Source organism: Bufo gargarizans, chromosome 10 (genome assembly GCF_014858855.1).
Source record: "Bufo gargarizans isolate SCDJY-AF-19 chromosome 10, ASM1485885v1, whole genome shotgun sequence".
In the NCBI taxonomy this organism is placed as follows: domain Eukaryota; kingdom Metazoa; phylum Chordata; class Amphibia; order Anura; family Bufonidae; genus Bufo; species Bufo gargarizans.
The window spans coordinates 20,341,371-20,369,170 of record NC_058089.1 but is presented as its reverse complement, the minus strand read 5'-3'; the positions used below and the strand labels follow the sequence as shown (position 1 = coordinate 20,369,170).

The following is a 27,800-nucleotide window of genomic DNA, read 5'->3' as shown; positions in this document are numbered from 1 at the left end:
TAAAAAGAAGATCTTGAATCTTGAAATAATTGCATTTTTTATGACACAGATCCTGAATATACCCAGCAAGTCATTTAACCGTTTTTTGGCACGCTCTATTGGGTACTATACATTAACCCTGAGGATTTTACTAATTCTGATTTTTAAGAATTCTACATAAATCCGGATGATTCAAAAAGTAGTTAATAAAACCCGCTGGTGGTTGGAGATTAGGACGATGAGGTAGGAGAATAAGCAGAATACACTTGGGGGGCTCTGTGGTCACTAATTATAACTGAGTGGCGCCCGGGGGTCACCTTTAAGGATACGCGCTAACTAGGGCATTACACACAGGGACTGATAACAAGACATCAGCTCTCGGGCAGCCGCTCTCCTTCCGAGGAGGGGGTGTTTGATGCCATGATCAGCTTTTTGAAGCCAACTGTGCCATGCTCAGCAGTTTCAGCCAGTACATCCCTGGGGAACAACAGAATCTGAATATTCAGTTATATAAGCTCAAAGTGATCTCCCGGAAGGTACCTGAGAAATTCATTAATCCTTATGATTTCTCCGCACTCCTACCACCTACAACTCTGCTTATTTCAGGATAATCACATTTGCGTTATTTTTTTCCTATTAAAATTAGTTTTTTTCTGCTTCTCCTAGGTTTGATGCAAAGCAGTCGCTCCCGTCCAGATATGACCTGTAGCACTGTTCATCCTGGTCTTCCTGGTTCACAAGGCTGACAGCACGGCTATGGAGCAGGAGGAATGTAATTCAGCATGACAATGCAGACTTATATCCCGCTTAGGGTTGTGGAAGGGTGGGCAGTAGAACTAGGGCCAATTCTGCTCTTGGTATCTGCCCCGGAGGCCAAGAGGATGTGATAGCTTCCTTTAAAGGGGTACTCTCCTCTAATAAAGCGATGGCATTTCACTAGGATATGTCATCACTTTATGATCAGTGCAGGTCCAACCTCTGGGACTCCCGTGGATCGTGAAAACAAAAGGGTCTGCAGCTGCAGTTCCCTGGGCAGTGGGTGGCCAGAGCGCTGCTGTGCAGGGATAACAAATGTGAATTACAGCCAATAGCTTGCCAGCACCTGTACTTGCAACTTAAAGGGGGTTGTCTGGCCGAGGTGGCATCTGTGTGCTGTCTTTGGTTTTCACAGACCCAAGACTAATGGGCTGGATTAGTCCGAAAAAAAAGAAAGAAAAAAATTACGTGCGAGTATACCCATTGAATTCAATGGATCAATGCGCTGTTCATTGAGAACAGTAGCCTCTTAGGCATTGCTCCCAGTTAGCCAGTATCCTACTTCACACTGATGAGGGGCAACACCCTGAAACAGCCGTCTGTGGATAGATAACTGGCTTACGTTTTTACCCTCGTCACATCCTTAAAGCGGTTGTCCCACTAAAAATATTCTACAGCTGTCAATGCAGCACATGGATCTGAATATTTTTATAATTGCATGTGAGTGTGCATAAAGTGTATCTGTATAGCGCGACCTGCTGTTTTTTTTTTCTTATTTCTTCATCCTGCTCCCTGGGATGGTCGCACTTGCTCAGTTTCATCCTTAAACTGCCCCCTGGGCTGCGATCGGGAGAGCCGAGGCACGCCCCCCTGGGCTGCGATCGGGAGAGCCGAGGCACGCCCCCCTGGGCTGCGATCGGGAGAGCCGAGGCACGCCCCCCTGGGCTGCGATCGGGAGAGCCGAGGCACGCCCCCCTGGGCTGCGATCGGGAGAGCCGAGGCACGCCCCCCTGGGCTGCGATCGGGAGAGCCGAGGCACGCCCCCCTGGGCTGCGATCGGGAGAGCCGAGACACGCCCCCCTGGGCTGCGATCGGGAGAGCCGAGACACGCCCCCCTGGGCTGCGATCGGGAGAGCCGAGACACGCCCCCTGAGCTGCGATCGGGAGAGCCGAGACACGCCCCCCTGGGCTGCGATCGGGAGAGCCGAGACACGCCCCCCTGGGCTGCGATCGGGAGAGCCGAGACACGCCCCCCTGGGCTGCGATCGGGAGAGCCGAGACACGCCCCCCTGGGCTGCGATCGGGAGAGCCGAGACACGCCCCCCTGGGCTGCGATCGGGAGAGCCGAGACACGCCCCCTGGGCTGCGATCGGGAGAGCCGAGACACGCCCCCTGGGCTGCGATCGGGAGAGCCGAGACACGCCCCCTGGGTTGCAGCAGAAAAGACCCTCCCCCTGAGCTGTCAGCTTGATATACATCTAGCAGAGCAACGAATGTGGAGATCTCTGGATCCATGCGAGGTACAGGGCTGGTTCTAGCTTTGTTAGAAATATATTGTCATGTCTGATATTCATTTTTTACATTAGTCATGGGATAATCCCTTTAAGGCTTGGAACAGAGCTGGATCTTGATATAGGGGCCACTTAGGCCTCTTGCACAAGGCCGTTGCACCGCCGTGGCCGTATTGCGGCCCGCACACGGTGGGTCCGCAATACACGGGGCACCGGCTGTGTGCATTCCACATCACGGATGCGGACCCATTCACTTAAATGTATCCGCAAATCCGGAGATGCGGAACGGAACCCCATGGAAGCACTACGGAGTACTTCCATGGGGTTCCGTAAAAAAAATAGAATTTATTCTCTTTGCAGAACGGACGGATCGTGCAATTTGCGGTCAGCAGCATGGGCCCGGCCAGCACACGGTCGTGTGCAAGAGGCCTTAATATGGTGGATCTGGTGATCTCTAAAAACAGGGCACACCCCTTTGCTAGGTTTTCCTTCCCTGGAGGCTTTCACTGTGTTGAAGACCCATAACTGGGGCTCCGCGGTTATTTTGCATATCATCGAGAACATGGACTCGAATAAGGACTTAGGGTCATAAATGACATAATGAAACTCAGCGCGACACAAGACAAACAGGTGAATGACTTTTGAGCCAATTTACGTCTCATTAGTTCTAATAGCACATGGCTAATGAGCGGATCTCTGCACCATTGTACTTGATCATTTCATTTTCCAATGGATTTCTGAAAGATGAAATCCTGATTGGTTGCTAGGGGCAACTCAGACAGTTTTCCCGTGCACCAGTTTTGATAAATCTACCCTCATGTGTTTAGGACAAGGAGCACTTTGAGAGACCGGAAGCAGCAGCTCCAGACAACGAGTAAGCGCTCACGCACACAAACATATTTTTTGTCCGAATCCATTCCATTCTTTTTTGCAGCCCTTATCGGGAACCGTTCATTTCTTATCGGGCCGGAAAAAAACCGGAAATGACTCTGTATGCATTCTGTATCTGCATGTCCGCAAGTCCGTTGAACATATCCTATTCTTGTCCGTTTTGTGGACAAGGACAGGCATTGTTACAATGGGTTCACACAAAAAAACACATACGGTCGTGCGCATGAGCCCTAACGCTTGGTTTACACGTTCAGGATTACCGATGCAGTTTCTGAAGCCAAAATCAAATGTGGGTCATAAAAGGGACAGTAAGGCTGGGTTCAGACCTGAGCGTTTTACAGCGCGTTCCTACGCGCTGTAAAACGCTCAACAGGCAAGAACCAATGATTCCCTATGGGAATGGTTCTCACCTGAGCGTTTAACAGCGCGTACGATCGCGCTGTAAAACGCCCGACGCCCCAAGAAGTACATGAGCTTCTTTGGGGCGTCTTGTCGCGCGTTCCCGTACATAGACTTCCGGGAACGCGCGACAATGGGCGTTTGCTTGTCTCTGTATGCGCGATTGCAAACGCCGGTACAATCGCGCATACAGAGCGCTCCATCGCGAACGCTCAGGTCTGAACCCAGCATAAATAATAAGGACAGGTTCTGCCTGACCTCATCTTAAATCCAATCCTGGTTTTGGCCTCAAAAACCGCACCAGAAAAGCTGACAGCGTAAGCTCATCCCACGGGGGCGGTTCAGACAGAGGATTTTGACGGCGGAAATTGGTGCAAATTTAGCACAAAGAAACACGGGGTGACAGCACGGAAACCGCCTCCCGCTGTTTTCAAAAGACATTTAGGTGCCATCCACCTGTGAAGGCATATGTTTTAGGATTCATGCCCGTGACCGCGTCAGTTTTGCAGTCCGCAAACTGCAGATATATACGAAAAATACAGATGCAGTCCATATATTTTTTTTGCAGACCCATTGACAGGGTCCGTGGTCTGCATTTTGCAGACATGTTCTGTCTTTTTGGGGAATGGACACACAGATACAGAATGCACACAGAAGATCCATGTGCTCTCCGCATCCGTATGTTCGTTCCGCAAAAAGATGTCCCATACTTGGCGGAAAAGCGTGGACGACACCATAGGTCCGCAAAAAACGCGGATGCAACACAGACTGTATTAATATTTTGCTGGTCCTCAATTTGCAGACTGCAAGATACGGTGGTGACTGTGAATGAGGCCTTATAGAGAGTGATCTGTTCGGTTCAGGGTTGTAAGGCATCAGTTCTCGGAGTCATGTGGTGGCAGAGCAAAATTCTCAGAGGAGCCCATACAGCCTAGCAACAACCACACTCGGACTGTTGGCGTCCTCGCTGGATCTGCGCATCTACAAATTCTCTTGTTGCAGATTTCCGTAATCCTAATCTCAAGGGACGGGCAATCTACCCTCTCTTTCCCCCCCCACTGAAAATGGTATGGAGGGGCTACGGAGCCATAGTGAGAGCCACGACCCCTTCACTGTTTGCCAGGCACAGCACCGTACTTTTGCCTGGTATTACAGCTCGCTACGGCGGAGGGTGCTGTCCTGTCATGCGGCCACAGGGCTGCATGGATTACTAATGAAAGAAGTGATGATTCCTTGCTGTTTGTTCGTTTTCAGTACACCGCATGGCGATTAACCAACAGCGAGGGATTAGTACGTCTTTCATTAGTAATCCATGCAGCTTTTGGGAATGTGGGACGGCAACCCTTGGGCCCGATTCAGATGGCATTCCGATTTATGTCTGCAAAAAGTGAGGTATGTCAATCCGTGTGGGCGTCCGTAAGGCATCAGTTTTTTTGCGCACCTAACACTTTAATCGATGGATCTTGGATGAAAAACAGAGACTAGTGAAAGCTGTGAGTTTCTCTATACGGACCGACTGGCTGTGCGGAAAAGGGTTAGGGATCTTTCATACAAGCGGATGCCGTGTGTGAAGGAGTGCCAAGCCGCGCAGAGACACGGAGCAGAGACATGATTAATAATGCTCTTCGTCTCTCTGTGACCTTTTTACTACAAAATCAGTGACAACTTTATCTCACTGTGATTTTGTAGTAAAAAGGTCACAGAGAGGCACGGAGCGGCTTGGCACTCTTTCACGCAGCGGATTACCCGCATGGCATCCGCTCGTGTGAAAGGGCCTTTAAAGAGGACCTTTCATCTGTTTTACTAATAGGAGCTAAATACCTGTACTCGCGGGGTACCCCCCGCTGATGCTGCCATCCGTTTTTTTTAAACATCGCTCCTACGCCCTCCTGAAGTATTCGCGCTCAGTATGCTAATACCGAGCATCATATTAGCATACCCGCAAGTACAGGTATTTAGCTCCTATAATTAAAACAGATGGAAGGTCCTCTTTAACCACTTCAGCCCCGCTAGGTGAAACCCCCTTCATGACCAGGCCACTTTTTACACTTCGGCACTACACTACTTTCACCGTTTATCGCTCGGTCATGCAACTTACCACCCAAATGAATTTTACCTCCTTTTCTTCTCACTAATGGAGCTTTCATTTGGTGGTATTTTATTGCTGCTGACATTTTTACTTTTTTTGTTATTAATCAAAATGTAACGATTTTTTTGCAAAAAAATGACATTTTTCACTTTCAGCTGTGAAATTTTGCAAAAAAAACGACATCCATATATAAATTTTTCGCTAAATTTATAGTTCTACATGTCTTTGATAAAAAAAAAATGTTTGGGCAAAAAAAAAATGGTTTGGGTAAAAGTTATAGCATTTACAAACTATGGTACAAAAATGTGAATTTCCGCTTTTTGAAACGGCTCTGATTTTCTGAGCACCTGTCATGTTTCCTGAGGTTCTACAATGCCCAAACAGTAGAAAAACCCCACAAATGACCCCATTTCGGAAAGTAGACACCCTAAGGTATTCGCTGATGGGCATAGTGAGTTCATAGAACTTTTTATTTTTTGTCACAAGTTAGCGGAAAATGATGATGATTTTATTTTATTTATTTTTTTCTTACAAAGTCTCATATTCCACTAACTTGCGACAAAAAATAAAAAATTCTAGGAACTCACCATGCCCCTCACAGAATACCTTGGGGTGTCTTCTTTCCAAAATGGGGTCACTTGTGGGGTAGTTATACTGCCCTGGCAATTTAGGGGCCCAAATGTGTGAGAAGAACTTTGCAATCAAAATGTGTAAGAAATGACCGGTGAAATCCGAAAGGTGCACTTTGGAATATGCGCCCCTTTGCCCACCTTGGCAGCAAAAAAGTGTCACACATGTGGTATCGCCGTACTCAGGAGAAGTTGGGGAATGTGTTTTGGGGTGTCATTTTACATATACCCATGCTGGGTGAGAGAAATATCTTGGCAAAAGACAACTTTTCCCATTTTTTTATACAAAGTTGGCATTTGACCAAGATATTTTTCTCACCCAGCATGGGTATATGTAAAATGACACCCCAAAACACATTGCCCAACTTCTCCTGAGTACGGCGATACCAGATGTGTCACACTTTTTTGCTGCCAAGGTGGGCAAAGGGGCACATATTCCAAAGTGCACCTTTCGGATTTCACCGGTCATTTTTTACAGATTTTGATTGCAAAGTACTTCTCACACATTTGGGCCCCTAAATTGCCAGGGCAGTATAACTACGCCACAAGTGACCCCATTTTGGAAAGAAGACACCCTAAGGTATTCCGTGAGGGGCATGGCGAGTTCCTAGAATTTTTTATTTTTTGTCACAAGTTAGCGGAAAATGATGATTTTTTTTTTTTCTCTTTTTTCCTTACAAAGTCTCATATTCCACTAACTTGCGACAAAAAATAAAAAATTCTAGGAACTCGCAGTGCCCCTCACGGAATACCTTGGGGTGTCTTCTTTCCAAAATGGGGTCACTTGTGGCGTAGTTATACTGCCCTGGCAATTTAGGGGCCCAAATGTGTGAGAAGTACTTTGCAATCAAAATCTGTAAAAAATGACCGGTGAAATCCGAAAGGTGCACTTTGGAATATGTGCCCCTTTGCCCACCTTGGCATCAAAAAAGTGTCACACATCTGGTATCGCCGTACTCAGGAGAAGTTGGGGAATGTGTTTTGGGCTGTCATTTTACATATACCCATGCTGGGTGAGAGAAATATCTTGGCAAAAGACAACTTTTCCAATTTTTTTATACAAAGTTGGCATTTGACCAAGATATTTTTCTCACCCAGCATGGGTATATGTAAAATGACACCCCAAAACACATTGCCCAACTTCTCCTGAGTACGGCGATACCAGATGTGTCACACTTTTTTGCTGCCAAGGTGGGCAAAGGGGCACATATTCCAAAGTGCACCTTTCGGATTTTGCAGGGCATTTTTTACACATTTTGATTGCAAAGTTCTTCTCACACATTTGGGCCCCTAAATTGCCAGGGCAGTATAACTACGCCACAAGTGACCCCATTTTGGAAAGAAGACACCCCAAGGTATTCCGTGAGGGGCACGGCGAGTTCCTAGAATTTTTTATTTTTTGTCGCAAGTTAGTGGAATATGAGACTTTGTAAAGAAAAAAGAAAAAAAAAAGAAAAATCATCATTTTCCGCTAAATTGTGACAAAAAATAAAAAATTCTAGGAACTCGCCGTGCCCCCCACGGAATACCTTGGGGTGTCTTCTTTCCAAAATGGGGTCACTTGTGGCGTAGTTATACTGCCCTGGCAATTTAGGGGCCCAAATGTGTAAGAAGTACCTTGAAATCAAAATGTGTAAAAAATGGCCTGCGAAATCTGAAAGGTGCCCCTTTGCCCACCTTGGCTGCAAAAAAGTGTCACACATCTGGTATCGCCGTACTCAGGAGAAGTTGGGGAATGTGTTTTGGGGTGTCATTTTACATATACCCATGCTGGGTGAGAGAAATATCTTGGCAAAAGACAACTTTTCCCATTTTTTTTATACAAAGTTGGCATTTGACCAAGATATTTCTCTCACCCAGCATGGGTATATGTAAAATGACACCCCAAAACACATTGCCCAACTTCTCCTGAGTACGGCGATACCAGATGTGTCACACTTTTTTGCAGCCTAGATGCGCAAAGGTGCCCAAATTCCTTTTAGGAGGGCATTTTTAGACATTTGGATCCCAGACTTCTTCTCACACTTTCGGGCCCCTAAAAAGCCAGGGCAGTATAAATACCCCACATGTGACCCCACTTTGGAAAGAAGACACCCCAAGGTATCCAATGAGGGGCCTGGCGAGTTCCTAGAATTTTTTTTTTTTTGCATAAGTTAGCGGATATTGATTTTTTTTGTTTTTTTTCTCACAAAGTCTCACTTTCCGCTAACTTAGGACAAAAATTTCAATCTTTCATGGACTCAATATGCCCCTCACGGAATACCTTGGGGTGTCTTCTTTCCGAAATGGGGTCACATGTGGGGTATTTATACTGCCCTGGCTTTTTAGGGGCCCTAAAGCGTGAGAAGTCTGGAATATAAATGTCTAAAAATGTTTACGCATTTGGATTCCGTGAGGGGTATGGTGCGTTCATGTGAGATTTTATTTTTTGACACAAGTTAGTGGAATATGAGACTTGGTAAGAAAAAACAAAAACAAAAACAAACAAAAAATTTCCGCTAACTTGTGCCAAAAAAAATGGCTGAATGGAGCCTTACAGGGGGGTGATCAATGACAGGGGGGTGATCAATGACAGGGGGGTGATCACCCATATAGACTCCCTGATCACCCCCCTGTCATTGATCACCCCCCCTGTAAGGCTCCATTCAGACATCCGCATGATTTTTTACGGATCCATGGATACATGGATCGGATCCACAGAACGCATGCGGACGTCTGAATGGAGCCTTACAGGGGGGTTATCAATGACAGGGGGTGATCAGGGTAATCAGGGTGATCACCCCCCTGTCACTGATCACCCCCCCTGTAAGGCTCCATTCAGACATCCGCATGATTTTTTACGGATCCATGGATACATGGATCGGATCCACAAAACGCATGCGGACGTCTGAATGGAGCCTTACAGGGGGGTAATCAATGACAGGGGGTGATCAGGGTAATCAGGGTAATCACCCCCTGTCACTGATCACCCCCCCTGTAAGGCTCCATTCAGACGTCCGCATGATTTTTACGGATCCATGGATACATGGATCTGATCCACAGAACGCATGCAGACGTCTGAATGGAGCCTTACAGGGGGGTTATCAATGACAGGGGGTGATCAGGGTAATCAGGGTGATCACCCCCCTGTCACTGATCACCCCCCCTGTAAGGCTCCATTCAGACATCCGCATGATTTTTTACGGATCCATGGATACATGGATCGGATCCACAAAACGCATGCGGACGTCTGAATGGAGCCTTACAGGGGGGTTATCAATGACAGGGGGTGATCAGGGTAATCAGGGTGATCACCCCCCTGTCACTGATCACCCCCCCTGTAAGGCTCCATTCAGACGTCCGCATGATTTTTACGGATCCATGGATACATGGATCGGATCCACAGAACGCATGCGGACGTCTGAATGGAGCCTTACAGGGGGGTTATCAATGACAGGGGGTGATCAGGGTAATCAGGGTGATCACCCCCCTGTCACTGATCACCCCCCCTGTAAGGCTCCATTCAGACGTCCGCATGATTTTTTACGGATCCATGGATACATGGATCGGATCCACAGAACGCATGCGGACGTCTGAATGGAGCCTTACAGGGGGGTTATCAATGACAGGGGGTGATCAGGGTAATCAGGGTGATCACCCCCCTGTCACTGATCACCCCCCCTGTAAGGCTCCATTCAGACGTCCGCATGATTTTTACGGATCCATGGATACATGGATCGGATCCACAGAACGCATGCGGACGTCTGAATGGAGCCTTACAGGGGGGTTATCAATGACAGGGGGTGATCAGGGTAATCAGGGTGATCACCCCCCTGTCACTGATCACCCCCCCTGTAAGGCTCCATTCAGACGTCCGCATGATTTTTTACGGATCCATGGATACATGGATCGGATCCACAGAACGCATGCGGACGTCTGAATGGAGCCTTACAGGGGGGTTATCAATGACAGGGGGTGATCAGGGTAATCAGGGTGATCACCCCCCTGTCACTGATCACCCCCCCTGTAAGGCTCCATTCAGACGTCCGCATGATTTTTACGGATCCATGGATACATGGATCGGATCCACAGAACGCATGCGGACGTCTGAATGGAGCCTTACAGGGGGGTTATCAATGACAGGGGGTGATCAGGGTAATCAGGGTGATCACCCCCCTGTCACTGATCACCCCCCCTGTAAGGCTCCATTCAGACGTCCGCATGATTTTTACGGATCCATGGATACATGGATCGGATCCGTAAAAATCATGCGGACGTCTGAATGGAGCCTGACAGGGGGGTGATCAATGACAGGGGGTGATCAGGGAGTGTATATGGGTGATCACCCCCTGTAAGGCTCCATTCAGACGTCCGCATGATTTTTACGGATCCATGGATACATGGATCGGATCCGTAAAAATCATGCGGACGTCTGAATGGAGCCTGACAGGGCGGTGATCAATGACAGGGGGTGATCAGGGAGTGTATATGGGTGATCACCCGCCTGTCATTGATCACCCCCCTGTAAGGCTCCATTCAGACGTCCGCATGATTTTTACGGATCCATGGATACATGGATCGGATCCGTAAAAATCATGCGGACGTCTGAACGGAGCCTGACAGGGGGGTGATCAATGACAGGGCGGTGATCAATGACAGGGGGGTGATCAGGGAGTTTATATGGGGTGATCAGGGGTTTATAAGGGGTTAATAAGTGACCGGGGGGGGGGGGGGTGTAGTGTAGTGTAGTGTGGTGTGGTGTGGTGTTTGGTGGGACTGTACTGACCTACCTGAGTCCTCTGGTGGTCGATCCTAACAAAAGGGACCACCAGAGGACCAGGTAGGAGGTATATTAGACGCTGTTATGAAAACAGCGTCTAATATACCTGTTAGGGGTTAAAAAATTCGGATCTCCAGCCTGCCAGCGAGCGATCGCCGCTGGCAGGCTGGAGATCCACTCGCTTACCTTCCGTTCCTGTGAGCGCGCGCGCCTGTGTGCGCGCGTTCACAGGAAATCTCGCGTCTCGCGAGATGACGCGCCGATGCGTCCAGGAGGAGAAAAGCAACCACCTTCCGGACGCATCGGCGCGTTAGGCGGTCCGGAGGTGGTTAATGGGCATCTGTCAGCAGATTTGTACCTATGACAAGGGCTGACCTGTTACATGTGCACTTGGCAGCTGAAGGCATCTGTGTTGGTCCCGTGTTCATATGTGCCCAAATTGCTGAAATAATGTTTTATTATATGCAAATGAGCCTCTAAGAGCAACGGGGGCGTTACCGTTACACCTAGAGGCTCTGCTCTCTCTGCAACTACCACATCCTCTGCACTTTGATTTAGTCTACTTTCACACTCACGTTTTGGCTTTCCGTTTGTGAGATCCGTTCAGGGCTCTCACAAGCGGTCCAAAACGGATCAGTTTTGCCCTAATGCATTCTGAATGGAAAAGGATCCGCCCAGAAAGCATCAGTTTGCCTCCGATCAGTCTCCATTCCGCTCTGGAGGACGACACCAAAACACTGCTTGCACCGTTTTGGTGTCCGCTTGACGAAACTGAGCCAAATGGATTGGTCCTGGCACACAATGTAAGTCAATGGGGATGGCTCAGTTTTCACTGACACAATCTGACACAATCTTTGCTATGTTACAGATAATACAAACGGATCCGTTCATGACAAATGCATGCGGTTGTATTATTGTAACGGATCCGTTTTTGGAGATCCATGAAGGATCCGCCCAAAACGCGAGTTTGAAAGTAGCGTAACATGGTGATGATGATGTTTACACTGCCGGCCCTGTTGATTAAAGTGCAGAGGGCACCACAGATGCAGGGAGAGCAGAGCCTCTAGGTGTAATGGCAACGCCCCTGTTGCTCCTAGAGGCTCATTTGCATATAATAAAACAGCAATACAGACACATGTGAACATGGGACCAACACAGATGCCTTCAGCTGCCAAGTCCACATGTAACAGGTCAGCCAGTGTCATAGGTACAAATCTGCTGACAGATGCCCTTTAATGAGTCCATGCGCTGGCCAATGTGCACACTGGTGGAAAAGACACCAAGTGACATGGCCCTTACAGATCAGACAAGTGCCGAAAGTTAGATCCCATTCTGATCTAGTACTGGCGGCAAGTGTTGAGCGAACTTGTGTTTTTAAGTTCGGCGTCTAAAGTTCAGGTTATCGAAGAATCGCGTTATAGATTCTAAATTCCGTTATGGTCCGTGGTAGCGGAATCCATAATGCGATTCTTCGATGACCCGAACTTTAGACGCCGAACTTAAAACACAAGTTCGCTCAACACTACTGACGGCCTGTCTTTGGGATTGCGGTGAATAGAGGGATGGCTGCACTTCCATGGTGTGCTCTCTATTCAATGCAATGGGACTTCCAAAAATAGCCAAGGGCACTCGATTTCACTTTAGGGGCCCTGTTCTGGAGATAGGAGCAGGTCCCTCCCCTGGGCTGAGATTTGATGGCATATTATTATTTATTTTCCTAGCCATGTGCTGTGAATGTGTGAGATGACCCAACCCCTGAAGAGGACAGGATAAAAAATAAAATAAAAAAGTTTTGCCGTCCTGATGCCCCTCTATTCTGGCCATGACCTGTTTCAGCTGTAGCGATGATGTGCCTGTATACCGCAGGTCACCACTACAGCCATCCAATGGCATTAGTGGTAAATGGCGCAAGACTGTATACAGGGTAGTGTCAACTTGGGATGATGGGGAGCTGCTGCTGTTGTCACCCACTGTGCAGGTGAAGTGTTGCTAGGCGACAGACCAGACATCATAGCTTACTTGAAGTATCCCTTTAAATACCATTATGGGTTATATCCCCTTTAACATATTATAACAATCCTCCTGTATAATATATTGTAGTTTTTCTTCTTCTTGGTGATTTATAGACACCCCCTCCTAATAACGAGGGGCTCAGTCTCCAGGACCCCCGCTCACCTCTTCTCATTCCAGGCCTAGGTCTCCTCAGGCAGACGCCTGTATGACGAGGCGGCAGACCCCGCGCCCTGCCCGGCAGGCCCAGTCTCCGTACGTCCCCTCAGTCACGGCTCCGGTCTCTCACGTCCCCCGTACAGCGCTCGCAGCCGCCATTACTGTTTGTGTTTTGCTGTCTGTCTACAGGGAAAACTCATTTGTGGTTTATTAACCGCACATTCCACACACATAAAAATATTCCCGGACACACCAGTCCCTCACACAACCGGGAGTCCATTCTTCGCGCCTTCTCATGTCAATCCGGGTGGGAGATGTATTTTTTCCCAGGCTGCTTCGTGCTCGGTAGGTGCGGAATCTGCAGATGCCAATCGCAAGCCTGACAGCGGGGAGCGCGCCGAGCGCTCAGGTCCGGAGAGGCGCTGAGTAGGTAAATGGCTTATTATTTGGTTGGGGGTTATGGGGGGCTCAGGAGCCCGGGGGCTATCTGTATCTAACCTCATTTTCAGTAATTCCTGTAAAATAAAAAATTCGCCACCGATTTTTCATAGGATTTGCCCCCCACCATAATGCCCTTGAACCCACAATAGTGCAGGACCCCCAAATTATAGGGGGTTATCTCATGTGGCCACCCCTATAAAGGTGTGCAAGCATCACAGAAGGTATTAGGCCTCTTGCACACAAACGTATGTATTTTGCGGTCTGCAAAAAACGGATCTCCGTGTGCATTCCGTATTTTGCAGAACGGAAAAGCTGGCCCTTCATAGCACACGACCGTATGTGTTTTGCAGTCCGCAGTCCAGATCGCGTTCTGTATGGCATCAGTTTTTTTTGCGGATCCTTTTTTTTTGCGGATCCATTGTAATAATGGCTATCCTTGTCCGCAAACTAGAAAAAATAGGACATGCACCATTTTTTTGCGGAGCAACGTAACGGACATACTGATGCGGACAGCACACCGCGTTTTTTGCGGACCCATTGAAATGAATGGGTCCGCATCCTATCCGCAAAAAAACGGAACGGACACGGAAACAAAATACGGTCGTGTGCATGAGGCCGAACTGTACTATGCTTGTCCGTCATGCGGACAAGAATAGGACATGTTCTATTTTTTTTGCAGAATGGAAATACGGAAACGGAATGCACACGGAAAACCTTCCATTTTTTTTTTTTTTTTGCGGACCGTATACGGAACCATTCATTTCAATGGGTCCGCAAAAAAAAAATGGAAGGTTTTCCATGTGCATTCCGTTTCCGTATTTCCATTCTGCAAAAAAAAAAACAGAATGGACACGGAAAGAAAATACGTTCGTGTGCAAGAGGCCTTATAAGGATGGCTGTCCACTTCAGTGGCTGCTACTGTGGAAATTTCCACTGGAAGTGGTTACATCCTGTCAAAATTGCGCTATTTGCAGCGTCAGCTGATCCCCGAGCGGTTGCGTTCTGAAAGAGGTTGTCGCTGATGAGACACCCCCTTTAAATCAGAATTAAAGGGCTTGTCCCAAGCTTTTGGCCAGTACTGAGCTATACCTAAGGGCTCATGCACACAAACGTATTTTGTTTCCGTGTCCATTCCGTTTTTTTGTGTTTTTTTTCGCGGACCATATGCGGAACCATTCATTTCAATGGGTCTGCAAAAAAAACAAACAGAAGTTACTCCGTGTGCATTCCGTTTCTGTATGTCCGTTCAGCAAAAATAATAGAAAATGTCCTACTATTGTCCGCATGTCACGGTCCCTCCCGTGACAGAGGTGAGAAGATCGGATAGACTTGCTGCACGTGAGGCTATCTGTATGTTGTTGTTTGGCAGGCTCTCGCCTCTCCTCAGGTGCCGCTCGTTATCAGTGATGAGGCTCTATTTAGGTCCGCCTCACACTGCTGACCATGCGGTTGATATTTCCTCTAGGAGGTGCTCATGCTGGTTTGTCTTGGATCTTCTGCTTCTCCATTCATCTTGAAGCTAAGTACTAGTTGCCTGTTCAGTTTGTTGTTCTCTGGTGCGTTTTGGTTCTAGGTCTCAGGGAGACGCGGGTTTCTTCATCTGGGAAGGAACCAGCTGTCTCGTCTCCTGCTTCTTTATCCTAGGGCTCGTCAGTTTTAGCAGGGCCTAGGTAACTGGCGTATGAGCATTTCCACCATCAGGATCTGCTCATAATGGCAGGAGTTAGGGAAAGGCCTAGGGATTACTAGGAGGTCACCATCCCTCTTCTCAGCTTTTGAGGCCTAGACTGTTGTCATTTTCTTTTGTGTGTATCTGGTTTTCCCGTTACCCGTGACACCGCATTACGGACAAGGATAGGACTGTTTTATTAGGGGCCGGCTGTTCTGTTCTGCAGAATACGGAATGCACTCGGCTGTCTGTATTTTTTGCAGATACGTTTTTGTGGGCTGCAAAATACATACGGTAATGTGCATGAGCCCTAAATCTACTCACCTGCTGCTCAGCTCCAGAGCGGTGGCTTCTCTCAGCAATTCTTCCGGTCCCTGGCCTGTGCACATCTGGACAGGGTCATGTGTTATGCTGCAGCCAATCCCTGGTCTCAGCAGTGATCAAGTATTTTTAATGCCTCCTTCACACATCAGTGCGGCTCTAAACACAGAACAGGAGCAGATCTTTCCTTATACCTTATGTCTGTTGAGGCTCCACTCCTCCTGGTTTTGGCTCACAATCACTGATGCAAATCACTGACGTGTTAATGAGGCTTAATCCATAAAGAAATGAGCAGTTAAAGTCTGTGTACACCTTTTAGGGACACATTTATATTTATTTTTTATTAGTGCATTGTACTCAACTCATGAGCTAAAAATCTTTTTTTCAGTTGGTCTTTATTCAAAATGTGGAGCCCTTTTCTCTGTACCGGGCTGAGATTCTCTAGCAGCAGGATCTGAATTTTCCCTCTGCTCCGTCAGCCAACCTGACAGGCTCCTTATGTCTGCTCTGACTTTATGAATACTCATTAAAGATCAATCCTTACCTCACTGCTAAGAATGTGGTTTAAAGGGGTTGTCCGGGTTCAGAGCTGAACCTTGACATACCTCAGTTTTCACCCAGGCAGCCCCCTTGACTTGAGCATCGGAGGGCAAAGGCATTTTTAAGAGTTCCGGTGACGTACTGTGCTCTCCATTGGGCTGCCAGAAAGCCCGGAGATGTCACCGGCAGTGATGGGAGGGCTTTAGCCACATAATGGTGCATCCTCCACAGATTCCCCCCCCCCCCCCATAACGGTGCATCCTCCACAGATTCCCCCCCCCCCCATAACGGTGCATCCTCCACAGATTCCCCCCCCCCCCCATAACGGTGCATCCTCCACAGATCCCCCCCCCCCCCCCATAACGGTGCATCCTCCACAGATCCCCCCCCCCCCCCATAACGGTGCATCCTCCACAGATCCCCCCCCCCCCATAACGGTGCATCCTCCACAGATCCCCCCCCCCCATAACGGTGCATCCTCCACAGATCCCCCCCCCCCCCATAACGGTGCATCCTCCACAGATCCCCCCCCCCCCCCATAACGGTGCATCCTCCACAGATCCCCCCCCCCCATAACGGTGCATCCTCCACAGATCCCCCCCCCCCCCATAACGGTGCATTCTCCACAGATCCCCCCCCATAACGGTGCATTCTCCACAGATATCCCCCCCCCCCCATAACTGTCATACCCAGCCGCGTCAGTGGCTCATATGGGAAAATCCAAGCAAATAGACCTCTAGCACAATTCCCTTAAAATATTGCATTGCATGTCGTTATCGCAATTTTTAGGGCCCTAATCGCAATCGCACAAAATTCCCATATCGTGCAGCCCTACTTTACATTCCCCATATGTCTACTACATGTTTGGATCATTTTGTAAATGACATTTTATTTTTTGGAATGTTACGAAGGCTTAGAAGTTTAGAAGCAAATCTTGAAATTCTTCTGAAAATTTCCAAAACACACTTTTTAAGGACCAGTTTAGGTCTAAAGTCACTTTGTGAGGCTTACATAATAGAAACCACCCAAAAATTACCCCATTTTAGAAACTACACCCCTCAAGGTATTCAAAACTGATTTTACAAACATTGTTAACCCTTTAGGTGTTTTACAAGAAGTAATGGAAAATGGAGATTAAATTTCAGAATTTAACTTTTTGGGCAGATTTTCCATTTTAATCATTTATTTTTAATTTTTTTTTCCCCGCTAACAAAGCAAGGATTAAGAGTACTTTCAAACTTGCGTTTTTCTTTTCCGGCATAGAGTTCTGTCCTAGGGGCTCTATACCGGAAAATAACTGATCAGGCATATCCCCATGCATTCTGAATGGAGAGCAATCCGGTCAGGATGCATCAGGATGTCTTCAGTTCAGTCTTTCTGACTGATCAGGCAAAAGATAAAACCGCAGCATGCTACGGTTTTAGCTCCGGCCAAAAAAAATAAAGGCTTGACTGAATGCTTGATCCGGCATTTTTTTTCTATAGGAATGTATTAGTGCCGGAAAGACGGATCCGGCCTTTCAATGCATTTTTCGGACTGATCAGGATTCTGATCAGTCTTACAAATGCCATCAATCTGCCGCACTTTTGCATCACTCTGCCGCAAGTGTGAAAGTATCCTAGCAGCCAAACTAAACTCTATTTTTTGCCCTGATTCTGTAGAAGTGGTTAATCCGCCGACATCGCTGATACAGCAGGGGCTCGGCTATCGGGGACTGCCGGACCCCTGCAGTTATCAGGCGGGCGCAGCTCCTGCATCTGCCCGATCAGCCCACCGTGCATGTACGGCGGAATGCATTCTGGCAATGCATCCCCCGCCATACATGCACTGCGTTTTGCGTTAAGGGGTTAAAGAGGTTGTCTGGTCCCAAAATCAGAATTATTTTTATGTGCTCCTAACACCCCTCACCATCCATCCATAAGCCCCCAATACCTGTTTTTCATGTCTGAGCTTTCCTTCCACCCCTGGAAGACATTACATTATCCTGGCAGATCTGTTTACTTTCTCCACTTCTTGTTTTGTTGAATACATAACTTTATTGATACACAAGCCTGGCTGCACTGCACAGTGATGAGTCACAGGCTAATCCTATCCTGTGTGATGCAGCCTGCTGAGCTGTGTATCTAATCCCATCACTGACCGTCCACAGCCTCTGCCCTCATGTGTATCCAATCCTATCCTGTGTGATACAGCCTGCTGAGCTGTGTATCTAATCCCATCACTGACCGTCCACAGCCTCTGCCCTCATGTGTATCCAATCCTATCCTGTGTGATACAGCCTGCTGAGCTGTGTATCTAATCCCATCACTGACCGTCCACAGCCTCTGCCCTCATGTGTATCCAATCCTATCCTGTGTGATACAGCCTGCTGAGCTGTGTATCTAATCCCATCACTGACCGTCCACAGCCTCTGCCCTCATGTGTATCCAATCCTATCCTGTGTGATACAGCCTGCTGAGCTGTGTATCTAATCCCATCACTGACCGTCCACAGCCTCTGCCCTCATGTGTATCCAATCCTATCCTGTGTGATACAGCCTGCTGAGCTGTGTATCTAATCCCATCACTGACCGTCCACAGCCTCTGCCCTCATGTGTAGCTAATCCTATCCTGTATGATACAGCCTGCTGAGCTGTGTATCTAATCCCATCACTGACCGTCCACAGCCTCTGCCCTCATGTGTAGCTAATCCTATCCTGTGTGATACAGCCTGCTGAGCTGTGTATCTAATCCCATCACTAACCGTCCACAGGCTCTTCCCTCATGTGTAGCTAATCCTATCCTGTGTGATACAGCCTGCTGAGCTGTGTATCTAATCCCATCACTAACCGTCCACAGGCTCTTCCCTCACCATCTCCAGAGTGTAATAAATAGCTGAAATCAGCAAGCATTTTTTTTTGCAGAACTGACATACGGATGCGGAAAACACATGGACGCCATCAGTGTGCTTTCTACATCCGTATATTAGTACAGCAAATGATAGAACATGTCTTATTCTGGGCCTCATAATACAGATAAAACCCATAGAACTCAATGGCTCTGGAAAAAAATGCACATCTCACACAGGCAGTATCCTTATTTAGCAGATCTTGGAGAAAGCAGAACGGATACGGTCCTGTGCATGAGGCCTAATTTTATCTTTTTTTAACCTGACTGCTGAACGGTTTATCTTGGGCCAACATGTGTAATACATGTGAGATAAGGCCATGATCAGCCTGGGTCCGCGTGTCGCCACACCTCCTAGGCCGACCGCACTCTCCTGACCGAACTGACTATATGACAGTAATGTATGATACAGAAGGTCTCTTATCTGGTCGGGGGAGCCGAGGTTGACCTGGAAATTGTGGCTGACACATGTACTGAGCCATGGATTCCTGGGCCGGTCATAGAAGTTTGCATGATCCCTATCACTCATACTGAGCCACCATCCCGGTGACATCCACGGTGCCCCCATCCCGGTGACATCCACGGTGCCCCCATCCCGGTGACATCCACGGTGCCCCCATCCCGGTGACATCCACGGTGCCCCCATCCCGGTGACATCCACGGTGCCCCCATCCCGGTGACATCCACGGTGCCCCCATCCCGGTGACATCCATGTGCCATCCACAGCTCCTCCAATGACCTCCACAGCATAGCGATCAGCCTCTGTGGCTGATCGCTATGCTGCCACTCCTGCACAGCGCTAACATTGCGCTGTACATGAGTCAGTACAGGCTTCACATAGAAGCCTGTATACTCGGAAGACGGCCGGCGGTCCCGGTGCATGCGCTGTAGTGTGCAAGTGACGGGACCGAGGAAGGCCGGCAGGAGGCGGTGACATCAGTGATGACGTTCCGTCTCCTGCCTCAGGCAGGAAAAGAAGACTGCGCTGGACCGGAAGACTGTAAAATGCGTCAGGAGCGGTCAGGTGACTGTGAAGAGAATCATAGGAAGGGCTGCGGAGGGTAAGTATTGGTGTAATAACCTTCCCTCCACAGGTAACGAAAATGGGCAATTTTCAAGTAGGGCCCGGAAAACCCCTTTAAGTGCACCGAGGGTGGGCCCCAAGCCACTCTGTGCACCCTTGCTCCTCCTGCTTCCTCTGCCAGTTCCTCCCACTCTCTGACAGGGTGTGATTACTGCAAAGTCATCTCGCCTGGCCCTGTCAATCAAGAAGGAGAGGGAGGGGCTGGCAGAGGAAGCAGGAGGAGCAAGGGTGCACAGAGTGGCTTGGGTCCCGCCCTTGGTGCACTTTACGGCTCATTTGCATATGGATTAAAAGTACTTTTTCCTCAGAATGAAGTATTGGATCGCTAAGTGAAAGGTATCATTACATTCAGCTGAGCAATGCTAGTCCTACAAGGCGTGGTGGTGGGTGAAACTGAGAATTTCCCGGTGACAGAGAGGTTTTCAGGAATGAAACGCTCATGACCTGCCCTTTGGCCCCTAGTACATTCTGTGGCATATATACCAGGGGCCAGATGGTGCGTACGTGCTCCCTTGGACCGTGGCACATCACGCCCCTGCTTCATCCTTTTTAGGAATAAGCAAATTCTGAGTTCTTCTGTGAGAGTGTGTCCCTGCTGGTGCAGACTCTCCTCCTGCTGCCTGATTGACAGCGCTGGGTATCCTGTTCCGCCCTAAAAATCCTGCGCAGCTGCTCCGAGTAGAAGCGCAAGCAAAGAGGCTCTGCTTCTGTTTCCGGAGCAGCAACTGTTCATGGTGCCACTAGCTGGAAGTTTTAGTGACGCATGCACAGTTGGCACTCCGGTAGTGATGGCAGAGTATCTGCGCTTGTGCTGCTACTCGGAGCTAGGGATCGACCGATATAGAATTTTTTAGAGCCGATGCCGATAATCTTTGAACTTTCAGGCCGATAATTTATACTGATATTTTATATCTCATAATCTATATTAGTTGGTAGTCACTGAGGTGGTGGAAATTGGCATTTGGCACTAGTATATTATAAATGTAAATTATAAATGAATAAAGCCCTTAGTTGGTAGTCAAGTTATAATATACTAGTGCCAAATGCCAATTTCCACACCATCCCCCCCCCCCCCCCTCCTCGCTGACTTTATTAACCCCTATCAGACCTCAGATAAATAAAATAAAATAAAACCCTCTCCTGCGCTGCGGCTCCTCTTCATCTCGGGGTCCGGCATCTCGCTCCCCTGTTTTCTCCGGCCCGCGCTGCACTGTCACCTGACAGCGTGCAGCGTCAGGTCATAGAGCGCGCACTACGTCCTGACACTGTATGGGATCTGGACAGTGCAGCGCGGGCCCAATCAAAGACGACCAGGGAGAGTGAGTATCGGAAGCGCTTGCTGCGCTTCTTCCCCGCTCCCAGCACCCGATGCATACTAGTGCACGCTTCCATAATGGAAGCGCTCACTAGTATTCGCTTCCTACACATTATCGGTATATCGGCAAGGTTAGATGCCGATACCGATAAAGTACAAAATCCTGAATATCGGCTGAAAATATCGGTACTTCCGATAATTGGTCGATCCCTACTCGGAGCATTGGTGGATAAAAAAAGGCATCAAAATCTGCATCTGCAATTCCAGCCCTGAAGGAGCTGACCCATAGATGTACTGTATAATCACTGGGGGTCTGACTGCTGGGACCCTGACTGATCATGAGAACAGGGGTCCCCGAGTCCCCTGTGTGCATGCCTGACCATCACTGCTTTTACTGTCTATGGCACAGCACTCTATCTCTACTAGACCCATAGAAGTCAATGGAGTCATAATAGTGCATGTGTATAATTGCTCCACACATGGGAATTGGAAAGCCCAGTTTTCATGATACAGAAGCAGTCTACCATAGGAGCATTGCTTGTAGGGGAGAATATCTCCCACATACAGCCCTGTGATGGACCCGACGGGCATGAGCATATATTAGGCCTCATTCACACAGTCAGTGATTGTGAGCCAAGACCAAGTGTGGGTCAAAAAACACGGAACGGGAGCAAATCTTATTATACTTTATCTCGGTGTAGCTTCCATTCCTGGTTTTGGCTGACAATCGCGAATGGAAATGAGTAACCAAACGCTGACTGTGTGAATAAGGCCTTATACAGGTCATGGCGGAAAGGTGGTGGACTCCCTGGCAGATTGCAGACATTTAGCGATGAAGAGCATCGTGGCTTCTGGACGGGTCTCCATAAATTGCCTATTATATTTCTTGCCTTTCTGTCTTTCCAGAGATCTCGTCTTTATTTAGATGTCAATAACTGGCGCTGAGGGAGAACAGATATAAAGCCCGTCCGCTGCACTTGACCTAACGCTTGACAATATGTCTACAAAGATCAATGAATCTTAATGCATCCATTCAAACTGGAGACGATACAGGAGCAAAAATGAGTTCGCCCAGATTGTTCCTAGTATTGTAGGGGCTTTTGCAGTGGCCTAATTCTGATGTCCTATTATCAGGATGGGTCTTTAGTATCTGATCGGTGGGGGTCCGACTCCTGGCACCCCCGCAGATCAGCTGTTTGAAGGCATCATGGCACTTGTGCGAGGGCTACCTTTTCTAAGGCTACTTTCACACTTGCTGCGTTGTTAATTCCGGTATTGAGATCCGGCAGAGGATCTCAATACTGGAATTAAACGGATCCGTTTTGATTTTACACATCAGGAGGCATCCGTTCTGTTGTGATGCGGCTGTGTGAAATCCGAATGGGGGGAAAAAAACGGATCCGGCACTTAATACATTGAAAGTAAATAGGTGATGGTTTTTTAGGCTCCTTAAAAAAAAAAACATAGACTTGCATTGTTTTCAGTGCCGGATCTGTTTTTATGACCGGACACAAAACAGCAACCTGCTGCGGTTTTATGTCCGGTCACAAAACCGAAGGCTGCCAGAACGGAAGACATCCGGATGCATCCTGAACGGATCTCTTTCCATTCAGAATGCATCAGGACTAAACGGAAAAGTTTTTAATTTTTTTTTTTCTGGTATTGAGTTCCTCTGCCGGATCTCAATACCGGAAAACAACAACGCAAGTGTGAAAGTAGCCTAAGTTTACCTGCGGTGGCGCAGTGTAATTATAACTACTCCGTCCGGTTCAAGTGAATGGAAAAAGAAAGTGCAATTACACCGCACAAAGGAGACGACGTGCAGGTAAACTTTGAAGAGAATGCAGCGCTCGCACGAGCGTCTTGACCCCTTCAAAAATCTGATCGGCAGGGGGGGTGCCCCATAGATTTGTCCCATTCACCGGGACTAATCTAAACGTGGCCACTCGCCGCACATTTCACACGGAAACCGTATCAAATAATGGAGATGCCACTTATGGAACAATAGTGCGGAGTCGGATTTTAAACCTACGCCACAAGGATTCTACTGCGGAATACATGCTGAAATCCAGGTGGAAAAAATTCCATGTGAGCGCAGCCTTAAGCCTCATTCACACGTCCTTGTCCATGCTTAAATCCATGTAAAGGTGGTCAGTATTGCCTCCGTGATGGGTCTGTTTGTCCGTTTTTTGCTGTCAGTGTGTCATCTGTGTTTCACTGACTGAACAGCTGAAAAATAATTTTCAAAGCATCTCTTCCTAGTGATTCATCAAAGGCGGTTTTCACGGACCCATAGACTAAGATTTAGGTTTGTTTCACATTTGCCTCATAGGAGCGGAAAACCGAAAATTGCAGACGTCACATGGCGGACTGACCTATAACAGGGTATGTCGCCTTTTGCCATGGTGTTCGTCACTTAACCGTAAAAAAAAATAGCACTGACAATCTGCAACAGAGCCTCCGATGCACATGTGAATTCAGCCTTATTGCGTTCATCTGCAAATGGTGCCTCAGGGGGTCTTCCTGCTGGACCCCACCACTCTTAGGCCTCTTTCCCACGGGCGTGTGCGCCCCGGTCTTCAAAATGCGGGCCGCAATGCACGAGCACAGTCCGTGGGGCAGCCGCAGCGGATCGCGGACCCATTCACTTGAATGGGTCCGCGATCCGGCCGTTCCACAAAAGCTAGGACATGTTCTATCTTTTTGCGGAACGGAAGTACGGGACGAAACCCCACGGAAGCACTCCGTAGTGGTTCCGTTCCGTGGTTCTACTCCGCGTCTCCGGATTTGCGGACCCATTGAAGTGAATGGGTCCGCATCCGTGATGCGCAATGCCCACGGAACGCCACCCGTGTATTGCGGATCCGCAAATGCGGTCCGCAATACGGCAACGGGGCGCACACGCCCATGGGAAAGAGGCCTTAAACGGTCAAAGTGATGCTGAAGGCAACCATTGAAAATAGTAGCTATTTGACTATTGTAGTCAGGGTATGAGACGCCGTCTGCTCTGGCTCGTAAAGTGATTCTTGAGTAATGACTATTGCCTTTCACTTCTTACTTTCAGATAACCCTCCTAGGATGTAGCCCAAGACACTAGGAAGATCTGAAGACTATAGATTGCAGATTTCCCAATGGCTATTGCTATAACTATCCTGGATTGTGACCTCCTGCTCTACGGCCGAGGACACCGCACACTTGACCGGTTTCGCCTGGATGACGTTTCCGATGAGTATTTGGTTTCTACTTATGGCTTTCCCCGACCATTTATTGACTACCTGGTTGAACTTTTGGGTGGCAGCCTATCCCGGCCAACTCAGCGATCCCGCGCAATCAGCCCTGAGACCCAGATCATGGCGGCTCTTGGATTTTACACCTCCGGTTCCTTCCAGACACGTATGGGCGATACGATTGGAATCAGCCAAGCCTCGATGAGTCGCTGTGTGACCAATGTCACCGACGCTCTGGTGGAGAGAGCCTCGCAGTTCATTTGTTTCCCGCAGGAGGACGCTTCAGTACAGAAGCTGAAGGATGACTTTTACAGCTTGGCGGGGGTCCCTGGTGTGCTGGGAGTAGTGGACTGCTTGCAGATATCCATTAAAGCCCCCAATGCAGAAGACCTGTCGTATGTGAACAGGAAGGGCTTGCATTCTTTAAATTGCCTTCTAGTGTGTGACAGTCAGGGGGTTCTTCTATGGGCTGAAACCCACCGACCCGGCAGCACTCAGGACAACATAGTTCTCCACCAGTCCAACCTTTCTTGTCTATTTGAGACAAAAATGCACAAAGAGGGCTGGTTGCTGGGTATGTACAGGTTTTCGGGAGGCTTGAAGCAACTGTTTTGAAGGGTTTAAGCATGTACCTAGATTTAGTTCACCTCTTCTGTATTTTTTAACAATTTAGCTATACAATATATATCTTAGGTTATCTTCCCACGTGGTGGATACGCTGCAGATTTTTGCATCCAGATTTTGCAGGCGGAGACGCCCTCCATTCATTTTCTATGGGGCCGCTGAAAATAGCCAAACACTAGTTCGTCTGCTTCCGTCGGGCCCATAGAAGCGGATGGGAGCGGTGGCTGATCATGCGGGTCCCACTGCATCTATAAGACAATGGGGGCATATCCTAACCATATGCCCCTATTGTCTGACATGAGACAACCCCTTTAAAATGGCCAGTATCCATGTTTTGCCGATCTGCGGTTTGCAGACCGCAAAACATGGTTAAGTAAATGCTCCCTTAGGCCTCATGCACACGACCGTTGTTTTGGTCCGCATCCGAGCCGCAGTTTTTGCGGCCTGGATGCGGACCCATTCGCTTTAATGGGGCCGCAAAAGATGCGGACAGCACTTTGTGTGCCGTTGCTCCGTTCCGTGGTCCGCAAAAAAAATATAACCTGTCCTATTCTTGTCCGTTTTGCAGACAAGAATAGGCAGTTATATCAATGGTTGTCAGTGCCGTTCCGGAACGCACACGGACGCCATCCGTGTTTTGCGGACCGCAAAACGCACAGCGGTCGTGTGCATGAGACCTTACAGTGAATACATTTGCTGATGCTAATGTAGTAGACCCAACGCCAGACAGGAAACTTATTTTGCTATATGTAGGGTCTGTCTGGCCCATCAGAGGACAGGAGGAACCTCCACTGGACCTGGGCTCCTATATTATCATTGGCCCCAGAATTTACAATGCATTTTTATAGGGAACATGTACCTTCTGTATAGCTGGGTGGCAGGCCCTCAGTCTTGCCTGCTCTCGTGGGCTCCAGACAGGCCTATTTGACTTTTGGTCCTCTGCTGACTACAGTATGTAGTATGTATGTTCCATTATTGATATGTTCTAGTCGGCCACTTCTAGGAGGATTCGCTAAAGAGACAGTTCTCTTTCTTTGGGCTATACTTCTTTGCATATTATTTTCCCATGGCGTCTTGTCACATTTTGCATACGCGGCTGGTCTCTGTGCCGCCCCCCCCCTCCCGGGATCATATGCAGTATGACCAGCATTGTGATATCATCGGTAGCAGCTATGGTTATGTGGCACGTCATCAGAATGGACATAACTTATTGCTCTAAACAGGGGGCTGGTTTTTTAGACCTCCAGGAGATGGTCAGGAAAAAAAGGAAATTGCAATGTAATAAGCACAGCAAAGGAAAAGTGGAATAGTGGCCACGGTTCGGTTTGCAGAAATAAGTCTATTGGGTGTATTTCTGGTGCAGATTGCTGCGCAAAGATTCCTTGCGCTGCAATCTGCAACTTTTCCGCCGCAAGGCCTTGTTAAGATCGGCATCTAAAACGCCGATCTTAATAAATGACCCCCTCAGTTTCCCTTGTAGTGGCATGCTACATATGAAATCATTGGTCTAACATTCTTCTGCCATTTTTGTGTTTTGTCTAGCGGACTGCGCTTTCCATCTTCGGCCTTGGCTTATGACACCAGTGCAAATCCCAGAGACCCCTCAAGAGTATCGATACAATATGGCGCACTCTGCTACTCATAATGTCATGGAGCGCACCCTGCAGGCACTGCGCCATCGCTTTCGCTGTCTGGATGGATCTCGCGCCACCTTGCAGTACTCGCCTGAGAAATCGGGGCAGATCATCTTGGCCTGCTGCATACTGCACAACATCGCGCTTCAGCATGGCCTGGATATTTGGTGTGACCCTGGACCTTCCTCCATGGAGACAGAAGAGGACTGTAATAACATGGAAGTGGTCGAAACGGAGGCTTATAGTATGAGACAGGAACTAATCCTAAATCATTTCAGCTAATGTCAGAATCTTACAAAATTCAAAAAAGACGTTCCACGCTTCGCTCATGACCCCGATGTGTGCTGTAAATTCAAAAAGCAATCTACACCTTTACTGCCTGTTCAATATGTGAAAACGTTTCATCAGTACATGATTCCTCTATAGAGACCTACAGCTCCTCTTCTTTAACCACTTGCGCTCTCAGGTCTCAGTGACTCCTATTGGCGTCATCTCGTGAGACCTGAGATTTCCTGTGAACGCGCGCTCACAGGATTGCGCAGTTCTCAAGTTCAACTACAGCCTGCCAGCGCTGATCATTGGCTGGTAGGCTGTAGATTTTTAAAATAACCAATCAAATAGGTATATCAGACGCTATTTTGTAAATAGCGTCTGATATACCTGATCCTCTGGTGGTCCCTTTTGCTTGGATCGACCACCAGAGGACACAGGCAGCTCTGTAAGTAGCACACACATTACACCCCCCCCCCCCCCCGTCACTTATTAACCCCTGATCACGAAAATATAGACTCCCTGATCACCCCCCTGTAAGGGTCCCTCATCACCGCCAGTTACTTAACTACTTGTTAGGTAGTTAGCGCCCACCGCACCGCAGTCAC

At 48.3% G+C, this 27,800-nt stretch overlaps 2 protein-coding genes across 12 annotated transcripts in view; one reads left to right on the top strand and one right to left on the bottom strand.

Moving 5' to 3' along the window:
• Positions 1-13,358, bottom strand: part of ATG13 (autophagy related 13) — a 32,798-nt gene extending 19,440 nt beyond the window's left edge. For all 10 annotated transcript variants that reach the window (XM_044269879.1, XM_044269880.1, XM_044269885.1 and 7 more), the window contains exon 1: positions 13,189-13,358. The gene's annotated coding sequence lies outside the window, so the exon portion shown is untranslated. The remainder of the gene's footprint in view (positions 1-13,188) is intronic.
• A 158-nt stretch (positions 13,359-13,516) lies between these two features.
• HARBI1 (harbinger transposase derived 1) lies at positions 13,517-27,445 on the top strand. Of its 2 annotated transcripts, none has more exons than XM_044270631.1 (3): positions 13,517-13,612; positions 24,502-25,238; positions 26,831-27,445. In XM_044270631.1, the coding sequence occupies exons 2-3, from the start codon at positions 24,569-24,571 to the stop codon at positions 27,202-27,204; spliced, it is 1,044 nt and encodes a 347-aa protein (XP_044126566.1). In that variant the 5' UTR covers positions 13,517-13,612; positions 24,502-24,568; the 3' UTR covers positions 27,205-27,445. The 2 variants fall into 2 exon arrangements, with proteins under 2 accessions (XP_044126566.1, XP_044126567.1); XM_044270632.1 differs by having other exon boundaries at positions 13,558-13,608.
• The last annotated feature ends 355 nt before the right edge of the window (positions 27,446-27,800 follow it).